The 15,351-nt window shown below is 56.2% G+C and overlaps 1 protein-coding gene across 1 annotated transcript in view; it reads left to right on the top strand.

The window, feature by feature from the left end:
• The first annotated feature begins 14,204 nt into the window (after positions 1 to 14,204).
• Positions 14,205 to 15,351, top strand: part of LOC139269053 (ubiquitin-conjugating enzyme E2 L3) — a 49,274-nt gene continuing 48,127 nt past the window's right edge. The window contains exon 1 of the mRNA XM_070888048.1: positions 14,205 to 14,298. Coding sequence (XP_070744149.1) covers positions 14,272 to 14,298 — 27 coding nt within the window. The 5' untranslated portion in view covers positions 14,205 to 14,271. The remainder of the gene's footprint in view (positions 14,299 to 15,351) is intronic.

The following is a 15,351-nucleotide window of genomic DNA, read 5'->3' as shown; positions in this document are numbered from 1 at the left end:
GCTGCGGTCTTGAGTCTCCCGCTTGAGGAGGGCGGTCAGTCGTTGGTGTGCGTCAGCGCCCAGCTCGCGACTTTCCGTCTTCAGACCCTGCAGAGATACCTTTACGTCGAGCCCCCTCCCAGGTGGTGCGCTCTGGCGAGGTATTTCTTCCGCCAGCAGCGCGACCTCAACTACGACACGCAGCTCCTGTTTGTGAACTTGGGGGGTGTCAGGACCACCCTCCGGGAGCTGCCTGTCTTTTACAGGGAACTCATCAGGGTCTGGAACAAAGTCTCCACCAAGCGCAGCTCTCCGCCGGCTGGAGTGGCGGCTGTCCTGCAGGAGCCGCTGCTCGGGAATCCGTACCTCCACGACCGAGGTTTTATGTGGCGGTCGGAAGAGAGGGCTGTGGCTGGTGAGGTGACCAGGGTCAGGGACCTGCTCGATGGCGGAGGAGCGGGCTGGATGGCGCCAGACACGCTGGCGCGGCGCCTAAATTCAGCCGACGTCCGCCACGCGGCCGAAGCCATTGAGTTGCTAAAAACAGCTCTGGGCCCTGACTCCGTTAGGTGCATCGAGGAGGCTCAAGCACATGGGGAGATCCCGTCCGAACTGACCCCCGTCAGGACGGAATTCCTCATTGGCGCCAAATCCCGGAACCTCCCTCGGGGGCCGGCGCCTCACAAGTTGAGCCGCCTCGGGGAAATCCCCTCCGTGCCTTTCAGTTCCGCGCGGAGCGGTTTCCTGTACGGGCTGCTCCTGCACACTCTCAACTTTGCCATCCTCGCCGGCCGTCTGGACACGCCATGGCGTACCATCTTGCCGTCCGGAGGAGGCGGGGGTCCCCGATGGAGGGCAATCTATGCGGGAGTCCTCCCACTATTCATCGGGGACTTGGCCTGGAGGGTGGTGCACGGAGCAGTGCCGTGCAACAAATTTTTAAGCCGGTTCACGGACTCCCAGGCCGCCTGCAATTTCTGCGGTCTGGAGGAGTCCGTGTTCCATGTTTTTATGGAGTGCACGAGGTTGCAGCCCCTGTTTCATTATCTAAAGGGGCTGCTCCTGAAATTCTGGCTGCACTTCAGTCCCACTCTCCTGATCTTTGGGCACCCTGTGCGGAGGGGAGCGGGTAGGTCCGAGGGCCTCCTCGTAGGACTGCTCCTGGGCACGGCCAAGGGTGCCATCAGCCGGTCCAGGCAGCGGGCAGTCGAGGGGGTCGTTCAACCTGACTGCCTGCCTCTCTTCCGCTCTTACATCCGGTCCAGGGTGTCCTTGGAGATGGAGCACGCGGTGTCCACCGGTACGCTCGCGGCCTTCCGCGAGAGGTGGGCACCGGAGGGACTGGATTGCATCGTCATGCCCGGCAACCAAATTTTAATTTGATTTTACGTTTTAAAGTTTAATTTGTTTTAATTGCCGGTGCTTTTAGTGTCCCCCTCCCCTTTTATAGGGGGCACTGGAAAAAATTTGATTTTAGCGCCCAAAAAAAAAAACAAAAAAAAGAGAAAAACACAAAAAAAACCACAAAAAAGAAAAAAAGGGCCTTGTAAATGTCTGCTGTGTCATCTAGGGCGGGTGGCACGGTTTAATGTTTTATGTTTTACAGGTAGACTCTAAAAGAGTTTCATGCACCAATGGTGGAGCAGTGGAGGCGTGGCCTATTCAGTTGGCTGAGTGAGCAGTGAGGAGAGCAGCTCCTGTTGCAGCTCCTGGCTGGGCCTGTGAATCAGCCCAGGAAGAGAAGGAAGGAGGGGGCTTCACCACCAACTTTCACCCAGAGGGAGAGGAGGAAAGCAGAAAACTTTCAACAACTTTACCATTTCGACAAAGAGTTGGAGAGAGGGGGAAAGACCAACAACAACATCCAGTGTGGAAGGAGGGAGACTCTACCATTCTACAGGTGGGTGTGGGTGCATTTCCCTAAAAGACTTTGCTGTATCGGTGGGGGGAGGAAAGAAGACCACTGAGGGCCGGAACATCGCGGGGGGTGTGTGTGTGTGGAAGTGTGTGTGGGGGCCTTGCTTACAATTGCCTAGCCTGGGATAGCTGGAGCTACCAAGCTGAAGATTCTTTAAGTACCCTAAGAACATCATTGGGAGTGTGTGCCTGGTTGGCTCTAGCTGCCCCAGGTGAAGACATCTTCTCCCCCCACCCGAAGACTACCCCAAAGACTGTGCTTTGTTTTTTACCATCTGGGGAGTGCACCCACCCTTTGCTGTGAGGGGAGACCTGCCCTCGCAGCCTCCCTCTTTCCCGCACCCCCTTACTCTATCTCACTCTCTCTGTCTCTCCCCTCTCTCTCTGAGAGCCCTTTCCTCCAAATTTAAAAAAAACCCCAAAAAATAAAACAACTGAGCAGAGGGAGCAAGGCCCCTCCCCAATTGCCAACTAGGGGAGAGGTGTGCCTCGTTAAGAGCTCCTCTGCTCAGTCTTATCAAACGAGGCCAATTAAGACCATTAAGGCCTGTGACTTTGGGGTGGGTGTAGCCCTTAAAGGGACCCCGTGATGGCGACCCCATCCACGCCGGTGGCAGGGCCAGCAAGGACATATGCGCAGGTGGCAACCGCTTCCACGGCACCTCCTGCGCCACCCGCTGCCCTGCCACCATTCAGACTTATAACCAGGAACCACGGGGTCAAGAGCTACACTCACCCCACAATGAGCATTGAGGAGTGCGTGCGGGCGATGGCTGGGGTAGTCGGCCCCTCGGCCATTGTCGCAGCCTCCAAGATGTCTGGGAAGGCTGTGTTCTTCCTGGGTGGGCGGTGTCCCTGGCCCTCGAAAAGGGGCTCACGGTGGGCGGGACGTTCCTGCTGGTGGACCCTCTCGAGGCCACCGCGCAGAGGATCATCATATCGAACGTCCCGCCCTTTGTTCCCGCTGAGCTCCTCCTCCCTCACCTACACCAACTGGGGGAGGTAAGGTCAGGGATCAACCCCATACCGCTCGGCCTCAGGGAGAACAGCCTGCGCCACGTGTTCTCCTTCCGCCGCCAGCTCTTTGTCCGGCTGGCGCGGGAGGAGACGACGGAGGGAAATTTTAATGTGGTGCACGAGGGGACTGCCTACCGCGTCTTCTGGACGTCGGACGGCGTGCGGTGCCATGCCTGCAGGGAGGTGGGGCATGTTCGTAAGAACTGCCCCGCCTCCAAGGCCGCCAAACCACCGAAGGCGGCCAAGGCTGGCGCCGCCGCCACCCCTCCCCCTAGTTGCGTCCGCGTGCCGGGAGCCGTAGGTGCGCGGGCATCGTCGGAGGCCTTTGTTTTCATGGCCTCCGGCGGGGGGGAGGGAGAGCGTCCGACCGGAAAGAAGGCGCGGAACAAGGTGAAATATCTAGAGGTGGGTCCCCTCAGTGCGCCAGAAAGTTTGACCACCGCGCTTGGCCCAACCCAGTCACCGGCGAGCGTGGGGTGCCCTGAGTCCGTGCCCGAGCCCTTGAACAACACCGCAGAGGGGCCCGGGCGCGGGCAAAAAAAGGAAAAGGGGGGGGTGGAGCGGGAGGCCTCGGCAGACATGGAGGTCTCCCTGCCTTCGCGCACCCCCAGGAACAAAAAGAGGCACCGCCCCAATGAGGCGGAGGGGGAACAACATCCCTCCGCGGAGGAGGCAGTGCCCGCCGCGTGTCCCGCGTCCCCCACCAGCGCCCCCAAATTGCGCTGCAGGCGCGAGGAATCTGTCCCCGGGGAGGGTGAGGCAGTCGAGGCTGCCCAGCCGCTGCCTCCTGGGGATGGCATGGAAGATCTGCCTGTTGTGGGGGGCGTGGGGCCAGCGGAAGAATGCGTAGCCGCCGGGTCGAGCATCCCGGGGACTGAGGCGGACGGGGCCGAAAAGGCCGAACCTGAGCCCGCCCAGCCAATACCCAACTTCCCCCGGGATTTGCTCGGCCCGGAAGAAACGGCAATGAATGATTTTAACGAGTCTGTAAACGCTGCGCTGGGGGGTGGCGGCGGGGAGGGGGAAGAACAACAACCCTCGCCCCCTACTTTGGAGCTGAGGGACTTGGTGGACCTGGAGAACTTCCTAAACCAGGTCTCTCCGTGTGCCCCGGCTCCTGGGGCGGAGGAGGAACCCCTTCCGCTGTCGCTTCCCGACCCAGCACCAATTTTAAAAGAGCCCAGTGGGGACTCCTCTGCCGACGATCCTGGGGGTGGGATCGGAGCAGAGCCAGGGCCAGATGGAGCAGCCGGGCCGTTTGCCGTACCTCGTGCGGTCGACGGGCCGGCTGCTAGCGGCGACCTCCTGGAGGACGCGGGTGAAGATCTCGAGTCCATCGCCAGTGAGGCGGTGGATCTGCTCGCGTCCGCCGCTGAGACCCTCCTCATTCCCGTAGAGGAACTCCGGGACTTTTTGGTCCAGTGCCGGGGTCGCCGCGACCAAGCCCGTCTGGCCCTGGAAAGATGGTCCGAGCCGGGGCTGCTCGTCGCGTCCGTCCGCGCCGCCGCTAAAACCATGGACGCGGGCGGGCCCTTATCAAGGGCGCAAGTCCTTGAGCTGCACCGGCTCAAAAAGTTCCTCGCTGGGCTGCTGAAGGAGTGGAGGTCAACAAAAGACTCCGCTCCCTCCCCCACAATAGGTTAGGTAGAGGTTGCACTATGCTCTAGTCATGAAGATAACCATAGCCAGCCTCAACATCAACGGCGGCAGAGGGGCACGCCGTAGATTTGACAGTTTTTCGCTCCTGCGGGAGGGGAAATATGCGGTGTGCTTCCTGCAAGAAACCCACACTGTTCCGGGAGACGAAGCCACGTGGCTCCTGGAATGGCAAGGAGAGGTCCGCATGAGCCACCTCACCGCCACTTCTAGTGGGGTGGCCATCTTGCTGGGCCCGCATTTTCAGCCAGAGATCTTGGGGGTCGAGGAGCCCGTGCCAGGCCGCTTGCTGCACGTAACGGTTCGCCTGGGGGACGTGCCGCTCCATCTCGTGAACGTGTACGCCCCTCAGCCCGGCCCGCAGCAAACGCGCTTCTTCGAAGAGGTGTCCGCTCTTCTTGGCTCCGTCGACGTCGGCGACTGCATTGTCCTCGGGGGGGATTTTAACTGCACCCTCGAGGCGAGGGACCGCTCCGGTGCCCCGCAGTGCATGACGGCGATGGAGAAGTTGAGGGACCTGGTCGGGTCCTTCGACTTGGTGGACGTCTGGTGAAATCTCCACCCCGACTCCAGCGCCTTTACTTGGGTAAGGCCTGGAGTAGGATGGTCCAGAGTCGATCGCCTTTACGTGTCTCGGGCATACGTTTCCTGCGTCCCGGAGTCCTCCATGCGGCCGGTGCCGTGTTCGGACCACCACCTAGTGTGGGCGGAGCTCGCTTCGCTCCGCGCGAGGACAGGGTCCGCGTACTGGCATTTTAACAACCGGCTGCTGGAGGACGTGCGGTTCCAGGACTTGTTCCGTCGTTTCTGGGCCGACTGGAGAAGGAAGCAGGGGGGCTTCCCCTCCTTGAGGCTATGGTGGGACGTGGGCAAGGCTCACGTCCGCGTCTTCTGTCAAGAGTACGCGAGGGGGTCGACCAAGAGGCGGGCGGCCAGGGTCGGGCGCCTAGAAAAAGAGGTGCTCGACCTGGAGTCCCGTCTCGGTCAAGTCGTTGGGACCCGGCCCTGCGGACGGTGTACGAAGCGAAGAAGGCCGCGCTGAAGGACCTGCAGCTCGACGGGTCCCGAGGCGCGTTCGTGAGGTCGCGGATCCGGTTCCTGCGGGATCTGGACCGCGGCTCCCCCTTCTTCTACTCGCTGGAAAAAAGACAGGGTGTCCGTAAGCAGCTCTTGACGCTGCTGGCCGATGACGGCTCTCTCGTCTCGGATCCGGAGGGCGTCAACAACAGGGCCCGTGAATATTACGGGGCCCTGTTCTCTCCGGAGCCGTCCAGCGAGGAAGCGCATAGAGTTTTGTGGGAGGACCTGCCGAAGGTCAGCCCGGAGGGCGCCGAAAATCTGGAAGCTCCGCTCAGCCTGGCGGAGCTGACCGGTGCCCTCGACCGGCTCTCGAGGGGAAAATCCCCGGGGCTGGACGGGCTGACCGTGGAGTTCCACAGGGCGTTCTGGGACGTCCTGGGGGGCGACTACGCGCGGGTCCTGGGGGAAAGTCTGGCGACCGGGGAGATGCCCCTCTCTTGGCGCAGGGCAGTCATCGTCCTGCTGCCTAAGAAGGGCGATCTCCGCCTCCTTAAGAACTGCCGCCCGGTCTCCCTCCTCAGCACGGACTACAAAATCTTCGCCAGGGCGATGTCTGCTCGCCTTGGTGCCGTGCTGGACCACATGATCCACCCCGACGAGTCCTACTCGGTCCTGGGCCGGACAATCCACGACAACATCCATCTGGTCCGGGACCTCATCCATTATTCCTAGGAGGCTGGTCTGTCGGTCGCCTCCCTATCCCTCGACCAAGAGAAGGCGTTCGACAGAGTGGATCACGACTATCTGCTCGGAACTCTGCGCGCTTTCGGGTTCGGGACGCATTTCGTCGCCCAGATCCGACTTTTGTACGCCGCCGCGGAGTGTCTGATTAAGGTTAACGGGTCCTTGACAGCGCCCCTTCGCTTTAGGAGAGGGGTGCGCCAGGGATGCCCCATGTCCGGCCAGTTATATGCTGTTTGCGTGGAGCCTTTCCTGCGCCTCCTGCGGACGAGGTTGACGGGACTGGCTCTGCAAGGGCCGGGCGTGGAGGTCGTCCTCTCGGCTTACGCCAATGGCGTGCTCCTCGCGGTAGAGGATCCCGCTGACCTGCGGAGGATGCGTGAGTGCCAGGAGATTTACTCGGCTGCATCCTCCGCCAGAATCAACTGGGAAAAATATTCCGGACTCCTGGTGGGTCAGTGGCGGGTGGACTCCCTGCCGGAGGAGCCCAGGCCTTTTGCCTGGAGCACGACCCATCTCCTCTATCTGGGAGTCTACCTTAGCCCCGACGAGGAAGCCTGGCCGGCGAACTGGCAGGAGCTGGAGGCCAAGGTCACCGCTCGCCTAGGGCGCTGGACAGGACTGCTCCGAGTGCTGTCCTACAGGGGTCGAGCGCTAGTCATAAATCAGGACCTTTGTCTTCATGATGTTTAGCATAAAGCCCATGCTTACGTACGCCTCAGTAAATACGTCGACCATGTCCGCTAGTTCAGCCGCTATATGTGCGCAGATGCAGGCGTCGTCTGCGTATTGTAGCTCGATGACATTAGATACACATACATATAATATAAATACACACACATTTAATGTACAAAAGCAATAAACTTGCAAATGCATTCGTATATATATGCATCGGTACACCTATATCCACCATGCTCGTTATATCCTCAAAGACTTCCAGTAAGTTAGTTAAACATGATTTCCCTTTCATGAATCCATGCTGCGTCTGCTTGATTGCACTATTCCTATCTCGATGTCCCGCTATTTCTTAATGATAGTTTCAAGCATTTTCCCCACTACAGATGTTAAACTAACCGGCCTATAGTTACCTGCCTTTTGCCTGCCCCCTTTTTTAAACAGGCGTTACATTAGCTGCTTTCCAATCTGCTGGTACCTCCCCAGAGTCCAGAGAATTTTGGTAGATTATAACGAATGCATCTGCTATAACTTCCGCCATCTCTTTTAATACCCTGGGATACATTTCATCAGGACCAGGGGACTTGTCTACCTTGAGTCCTATTAGCCTGTCCAGCACTACCCCCCTAGTGATAGTGATTGTCTCAAGGTCATTAACCCCAACCCGCGAACTTTTATCTTTTGCAGTAACCTTTTATGTGGCACCTTCGCGAATGCCTTCTGGAAATCCAAATACACCACATCCACTGGTTCCCCCTGATCCACCCTGCTCGTTACATCCTCAAAGAACTCCAGCAAATTTGTCAAACATGATTTCCCTTTCATAAAACCATGCTGACTCTGCTTGATTGAATTATGCTTTTCCAAATGTCCTGCTACTGCTTAGTAATGGACTCCAGCATTTTTCCAACGACAGATGTTAGGCTAACTGGTCTACAGTTTCCTGCTTTCTATCTGCCTCCTTTTTTAAATAGGGGAGTCACATTTGCGTTTTTCCAATCCGCTGGGACATCCCCAGAATCCAGAAATTAGGAAACACTTCTCCTTAGAAAGTGTTGTGTATCTGTAAAGCATGCACTCCCATGTTCCACTACCAGGGACCGCATCCCCTGAAGTCCCAAGGGATCCCAGCATCCCTTAGGAGCACTGTATATAAGCCGGCCCCTAAGGCCTGTTAATCACTCTGGAGTGTCTTAAGAAAGACTGACGTCACTATTACTTTAACCACCCTGTGTGCAGTCTTATCTGTGTTAGGAACACAATAACTGCCGACGAGTACATGAATCCAACGCAAAGATGCAGCAAACTGTGGGCACCCTGGAGAAGTTCTCGGAGGGTGAGGACTGGGAAGCCTATGTCGAATGGCTGGACCAGTACTTTGTAGCCAACGATCTGGACGGAGAAGGAAGCGCTGCAAAAAGGAGAGCGGTCCTCCTCATGGTCTGCGGGTCACCGACCTACAGCCTCATGAAGAATCTTCTGGCTCCGGTGAAATCCACAGATAAGTCGTATGAGGAGCTGTGTACACTGCTTCGGGAGCATCTTAACCCAAGGGAGAGTATGCTGATGGCGAGGTATCGGTTCTACACGTGCCAGTGATCTGAAGGTCAGGAAGTGACGAGCTACGTCGCCGAGCTAAGGCGACTTGTAGGACAATGTGAGTTTGATAGCTACCTGGAGCAAATGCTCAGAGACTTTTTTGTACTGGGCATTGGCCACGAGACCATCCTAAGAAAACTTTTGACTGTAGAGACACCGAACCTCTGTAAGGCCATTGCGATAGCACAGGCGTTTATGTCCACCAGTGATATCACCAAACAAATCTCTCAGCACACAAGTGCTAGCAATGTTCATAAATTAACTGGAACTGTGTTTGCAAGCAGAAATGTACAGGGCAGAAACCATGAGTCTGCAACTGCCAGCAGGCCTCAGGTGACCAAGATGACTCAGAGTCTGCAACAAAGGATGAATGCAAGGCAATTCACACCTTGTTGGCGTTGTGGAGGCTTCCATTCAGCCTATTCATGCCGCTTCAAAGTGGCAATTTGTGCATTGCCCTCCTATCCTTGATTAAGAAATGTGTCCTGACTGGGGATTGGGCGCCCGCACATGGAGCGTGCCCCGAGGAGGTCAGACCGTTTCACAGACAGATGGATGAGCTCTCCATCCAAGCCAACTGCCTACTATGGGGCAGCTGGGTAGTCATGCCCCAGAAGGGAAGGGAAGCATTCATCAGGGAACTCCACAGCAAGCACCCAGGCATCGTGCTAACGAAGGCCATTGCCTGGTCACATATATGGTGACCGGAATTGACTCAGACCTGGAGTGACAATCAGTTGAAAGTGGCCTTGTAGTCACCACAGATCCTGACCAAGCCATCTGTTTTTAGGACAGGGACAATGGGGCTTGCCCAGTCGCTGAATTCAACGGAGATGCATATTACTACTTTGGTACCTTTGAAAGTCCCGACACCAGGTTGAAATAGTGACTCAAATTTCTGTAGGACCTGTGAGCATGAACTTCGCTCCACAGATGAAATGGCGTGCACATCCCCCCATTTCCAGTTCATTTCGGCTAGCCAGCTCCTCCCCAACAGTGCGGGACCATTTCCCGGAACAATCTAGAGTGGCAGCCAGTTCTCTGATCCATTTTGTGTGACCACCAACATTGCACTGCCTAGCACTTTGACCTCTTTGGTGTACGTCCATAATTGCGTGCCAATGCGTTCTAGTTTGGGTCTGCTAGCTCTGAGTGGCTATAGTTTCTCGAACTGTTGGACACTCATAAGTGACTGGCTGGCCCTTGCGTCCAGCTCTATACGTACCGGGATGCCGTTTAATAGGACTTTCATCATCATAGGTGGCGTTTTTGTATATGAGTTGTGGATGTTTGCCACATGCACCCACTGAACTTCAGGCATCTGTGAACTTACAGAGGCTGGCCAAGCACCGAAGGTCCGCAACGAAGTCCAGAATGCTCTGTCCTTCCCGACGTTGGTGTGTATAGAATTGGTGTCAGGCCATGTGTATACTGCTCGCCGGTTTGAGGTGCTCACCGATCAGTTTGCTGAGCTCTTCAACGGTTTTGTCCGCCGGCTTCTCGGGTGCGAGCAGGTCTTTCATCAGCGCGTACATCTTAGGTCCACAGCTGGTCAATAGATGCGCCCTTCGCTTGTCAGCCGCTGCCTCTCCCAGCCAGTCCTTCATGACAAAACTCTGCTGGAGCCTCTCAACGAAATCGTCCCAGTCCTCACCAACACAGTACCGTTCCTCTGTGCTCCCGGTGGCCATTGTCGTGAGTCGTTGATTCCCGTTTCTCGTCGCCAAATGTTAAGTTCTTACACACTACTATAAATTCACACAAGGCACATTTTGCAGACAATGTCACTCTGTGAACCTAACCTTTATTCACAGGACCAAGAAGTGATGACCCTGCGTGGGACCTCCCTTTATATACCGAGATGACCAGGTGAGGAGTGTCTCCCACAAGTTCACCTCCTGTGGTCAAGGTGTGCATTTCTTAGGTGTATACAGTATGCAATGTTGTTACATGAAGGTTACAGTTACATGAAGGTTACATTCATGACAAGAGGCACCACTAAGTTTGTGGTCCTGGCCCTCCAGACCATGGTCGAGGATCCTTGTCGACTATGCGGGCCTGTTTCTCGGTAAAATGTTCCTGGTGGTGGTGGATGCTTTTGCAAAATGGGTTGAATGTGAAATAATGTCGGGAAGCACCGCCACCGCCACCATTGAAAGCCTGAGGGCCATGTTTGACACCCACTGCCTGCCTGACATACTGATCAGTGACAACGATCCATGTTTCACCAGTGCCGAATTTAAAGAATTCATGATCTGCAATGGGATCAAACATGTCACCTCGGCCTTGTTTAAACCAGCCTCCAATGGGTAGGCAGAGCGGGCAGTACAAACAATCAAACACAGCCTCAAACGAGTCACAGAAGGCTCACTCCAAACCCACCTGTCCCGCGTACTGCTCAGCTACCGCACGAGACCTCACTCGCTCACAGGGGTGCCCCCGGCTGAGCTACTCATGAAAAGGACACTTAGAACCAGACTCTCGCTGGTTCACCCCAACCTGCATGATCAGGTAGAGAGCAGGCGGCAGCAACAAAATGTGAACGATGGTCGCGCCAATGTGTTACGGGAAATTGATCTGAGTTACCCTGTGTATGTGCTAAACTATGGACATGGTCCCAAGTGGATCGCGGGCACGGTGATAGCTAAAGAAGGGAGTAGGGTGTTGGTAGTCAAACTAGACAATGGACAAATTTGCAGAAAGCACCTGGACCAAATGAGGCTGTGGTTCACAGACTGCCCTGAACAACACACAGTAGACACTGCCTTTTTCGAGCCCACAACTCAAGGATCAACGACACCACGCCGGACCAGGAAATCAAACCCATCACGCCCAACAGCCCAGCAAGACCAGGCTCACCCAGCAGCCCTTTAGGGCCAACAACACGCCAGCCCAGCGAGGGCACAGCCAACACACCAGAACATACATTTGTACCGAGGTGGTCCACCAGAGAAAGAAAGGCTCCCGACCGCCTCACCTTGTAAATAGTTTTCACTTTGACTTTGGGGGAAGTGATGTTGTGTATCTGTAAAGCATGCACTCCCATGTTCCACCACCAGGGAGCGCATCCCTTGACGTCCCAAGGGATCCCAGTATCCCTTGGGAGCACTGTATATAAGCCGGCCCCTAGAGTGTCTTAATAAAGACTGAGGTCACTGTTACTTTAACCTCCCTGTGTGCAGGCTCATCTGTGTTAGAAATACAATAGAAAGGATTGTAGAAGTTTGGAACTCTCTTCTGCAAACGGCAATTGATGCTCGATCAATTGTTAATTTTAACCCTGAGATTGATAGCTTTCTGTTAACCAAAGGTATTAAGGGATATTTGCAAAAGGCGTGTATATGGAGTTAGGTCTCAGTACAGCCATGATCTAATTGAATGTGGAGCAGGCTCAAGGGCCTCAATGGCCTGCTCCAGTTGCTATGTTCCTATACATATAATATAAATCGCTGGAGAAATACCACCAACGATATCTCCGCAAGATTCTACAAATTCCCTGGGAGGACAGACGCACCAACATTAGCGTCCTCGACCAGGCCAACATCCCCAGCATTGAAGCACTGACCACACTTGATCAGCTCCACTGGGCAGGCCACATAGTCCGCATGCCAGACACGAGACTCCCAAAGCAAGCGCTCTACTCGGAACTCCTTCACGGCAAATGAGCCCCAGGTGGGCAGAGGAAACGTTACAAGGACACTCTCAAAGCCCCCTTGATAAAATGCAACATCCCCACTGACACCTGGGAGTCTTTGGCCAAAGATCGCCCTAAGTGGAGGAAGTGCATCCAGGAGGGCGCTGAGCGCCTCGAGTCCCATCGCTGAGAGAATGCAGAAATCAAGCGCAGGCAGCGGAAAGAGCGAGCGACAAACCACCCACCCCTTCCCTCAACGACTGTCTGTCCCACCTGTGACAGAGACTGTGTTCAGCCACCGAAGGACTCATTTTAAGAGTTGAAGCAAGTCTTCCTCGATTCCGAGGGACTGCCTATGATGCTGATAATATAAATACACAAACATATTTTTATGTATATATATATATGTACACACACATACTTATATACTGACACATTAAAGAATCTATCAGATTATGAGGTGCTCCCCATATTATATGTATATATTATTACACACAGAAATATTATATATGTGCACATTATATACATATCATCATCATCATCATCATAGGCAGTCCCTCGGAATCGAGGAAGACTTGCTTCCACTCTTAACATGAGTTCTTTGGTGACTGTACAGTCCAATACGAGAACCACAGTCCATGTCACAGGTGGGACAGCTAGTCGTTGAGGGAAGGGGTGGGTGGGACTGGTTTACCGCACGCTCTTTCCGCTGCCTGCGCTTGATTTCTGCATGTTCTCGGTGACGAGACCCGAGGTGCTCAGTGCCCTCCCAGATGCACTTCCTCCACTTAGAGCGGTCTTTGGCCAGGATCTCCCAGGTGTCGGTGGGGATGTTGCACTTTATCAGGGAGGCTTTGAGGGTGTCCTTGTAACGTTTCCGCTGTCCACCTTTGGCTTGTTTGCCATGAAGGAGTTCCAAGTAGAGCGCTTGCTTTGGGAGTCTCGTGTCTGGCATGCGAACTATGTGGCCTGCCCAGCGGAGCTGATCAAGTGTGGTCAGTGCTTCAATGCTGGGGGTGTTGGCCTGGTCGAGGACGCTAAGGTTGGTGCGTCTGTCCTCTCAGGGGATTTGTAGGATCTTGCGGAGACATCATTGGTGGTATTTCTCCAGCGACTTGAGGTGTCTACTGTACATGGTCCATGTCTCTGAGCCATACAGGAGGGCGGGTATTACTACAGCCCTGTAGTCCGTGAGCTTGGTGACAGTTTTGAGGGCCTGAACTTCAAAAACTCTTTTCCTCAGGTGGCCGAAGGCTGCACTGGCGCTCTGGAGGCGGCGTTGGATCTCGTCATCAATGCCTGCTCTTGTTGATAGGAGGCTCCCGAGATAAGGGAAGTGGTCCACGTTGTCCAGGGCCGTGCTGTGGATCTTGATGACTGGGGGGCAGTGCTGTGCAGCGAGGACAGGCTGGTGGAGGACCTTTGTCTTCATGATGTTTAGCATAAAGCCCATGCTTTCGTACGCCTCAGTAAATACGTCGACCATGTCCGCTAGTTCAGCCACTATATGTGCGCAGATGCAGGCGTCGTCTGCGTATTGTAGCTCGATGACATTAGATACACATACATATAATATAAATACACACACATTTAATGTACAAAAGCAATAAACTTGCAAATGCATTCGTATATATATGCATTAGTATATATATAACTAATGCATCAACAGATATCAGGAACCCCCACCTCGCCAAAGGCTGGGGAAGTGCCGCCTACGCTGATTGGCCGGGCGCTGGCGCGGGCGGAAAGACAGCACTCTGATTGGCCAGAGCGGTGGGGGCCAGCGGGGACCGCAGAGGAAGTGCGCTGATTGGCGGCGGGGGGGGGGTGGGACCGCACTGGGAAAGCGCGCGCGGATTGGCCAGGCACCGCAGAGGAAGTGTGCTGATTGGCGGGGTGGGGGGGGCCGCACTGGGCAAGCGCGCTGATTGGCCGGGGCCGCAGAGGAAGCGCGCTGATTGACGGAGGGGGCCGCACGGCCGCCAGGTAGCGCGCCACTCGCCGGCCATTGTGGGAAGGCAAGGATAATCAAGATGGCGGGCAGCAAGCGGCTCATGAAGGTAACAGTCGCCCGTTCCCGTTATATTGTGTGTGAGTGAGTGACCGTCACATCCACAACGCGCAGGGGAGGGGGGTTAAAACATTTAAACAGGGGAGCAAAAAAAAGACAACCTTAAAAAAAAAAAGAAAGAGGGAGGTGAAAATGAAATGTGAGGAGGGAGGGGAGCCGGCCCGGGGAGGTGAGGAGGGAGCCGGCCCGGGGAGGTGAGGAGGGAGCCGGCGGGTGGCAGTGCGGGGGCAGGCAGCGGGCTCGGGGAGGGGGACGGAGGAGGAGGCCGCTGCTCTAATATTCGTTGCGGCCCAGGAAACCGAAAGGTGCGGTTACCGCGATTGACATTGACGCGGCTGGTTTGGTGCGGAAGGCCGCAAGGGAGGGAGGGCCCGGTGTGTTTTGGGGAGGGAGGGAGGGAGGGAAGAAGACCGTGGAGGGAGGGAGGGTGTGAGATCGGGTGGAGGAGGGGGAGGGGGAAATGAGGAATAAGGCCACTCGGGGAGACCCTGGCGAGGTGAGGGATCTGGGAGTCAGGGCCAGGCTTTGGGGGGAAGAGAGACAGGAGGCCGCTCGGTGAGTGAGGGACCGGGGAGGGAGGGTCTGAGGCCTCTCGGTGAGTGAGGCCGCCCGGGGAGGCAGGGAGGGTCTGAGGCCGCTCGGTGAGTGAGGGACCGGGGAGGGAGGGAGGGTCTGAGGCCGCCCGGTGAGTGAGGGACCGGGGAGGGAGGGGAGGGTCTGAGGCCTCTCGGTGAGTGAGGGACCGGGGAGGGAGGGGAGGGTCTGAGGCCGCCCGGTGAGTGAGGGACTTGGGAGGGAGGGTCTGAGGCCTCTCGGTGAGTGAGGCCGCCCGGGGAGGGAGGGTCTGAGGCCGCCCGAGGAGGGAGGGAGGGTCTGAGGCGCCTCGGTGAGTGAGGGACCGGGGAGTGAGGCCGGTCGGGGAGGGTCTGAGGCCGCCCGGGGAGGGAGCTGGGGCGTGAGGCTCTGAGGCCGCTCGAGGAGCCACAAACAATGCGTCAAAATGCACTGGCGCTCTGTCACTGCCGCCCGGAGCCGCGCCCGA

This window comes from Pristiophorus japonicus, chromosome 8 (assembly GCF_044704955.1).
Source record: "Pristiophorus japonicus isolate sPriJap1 chromosome 8, sPriJap1.hap1, whole genome shotgun sequence".
NCBI lineage: Eukaryota > Metazoa > Chordata > Chondrichthyes > Pristiophoridae > Pristiophorus > Pristiophorus japonicus.
The sequence above is the reverse complement of the archived record's forward strand: the minus strand, read 5'-3'. Positions and strand labels throughout refer to the sequence as shown.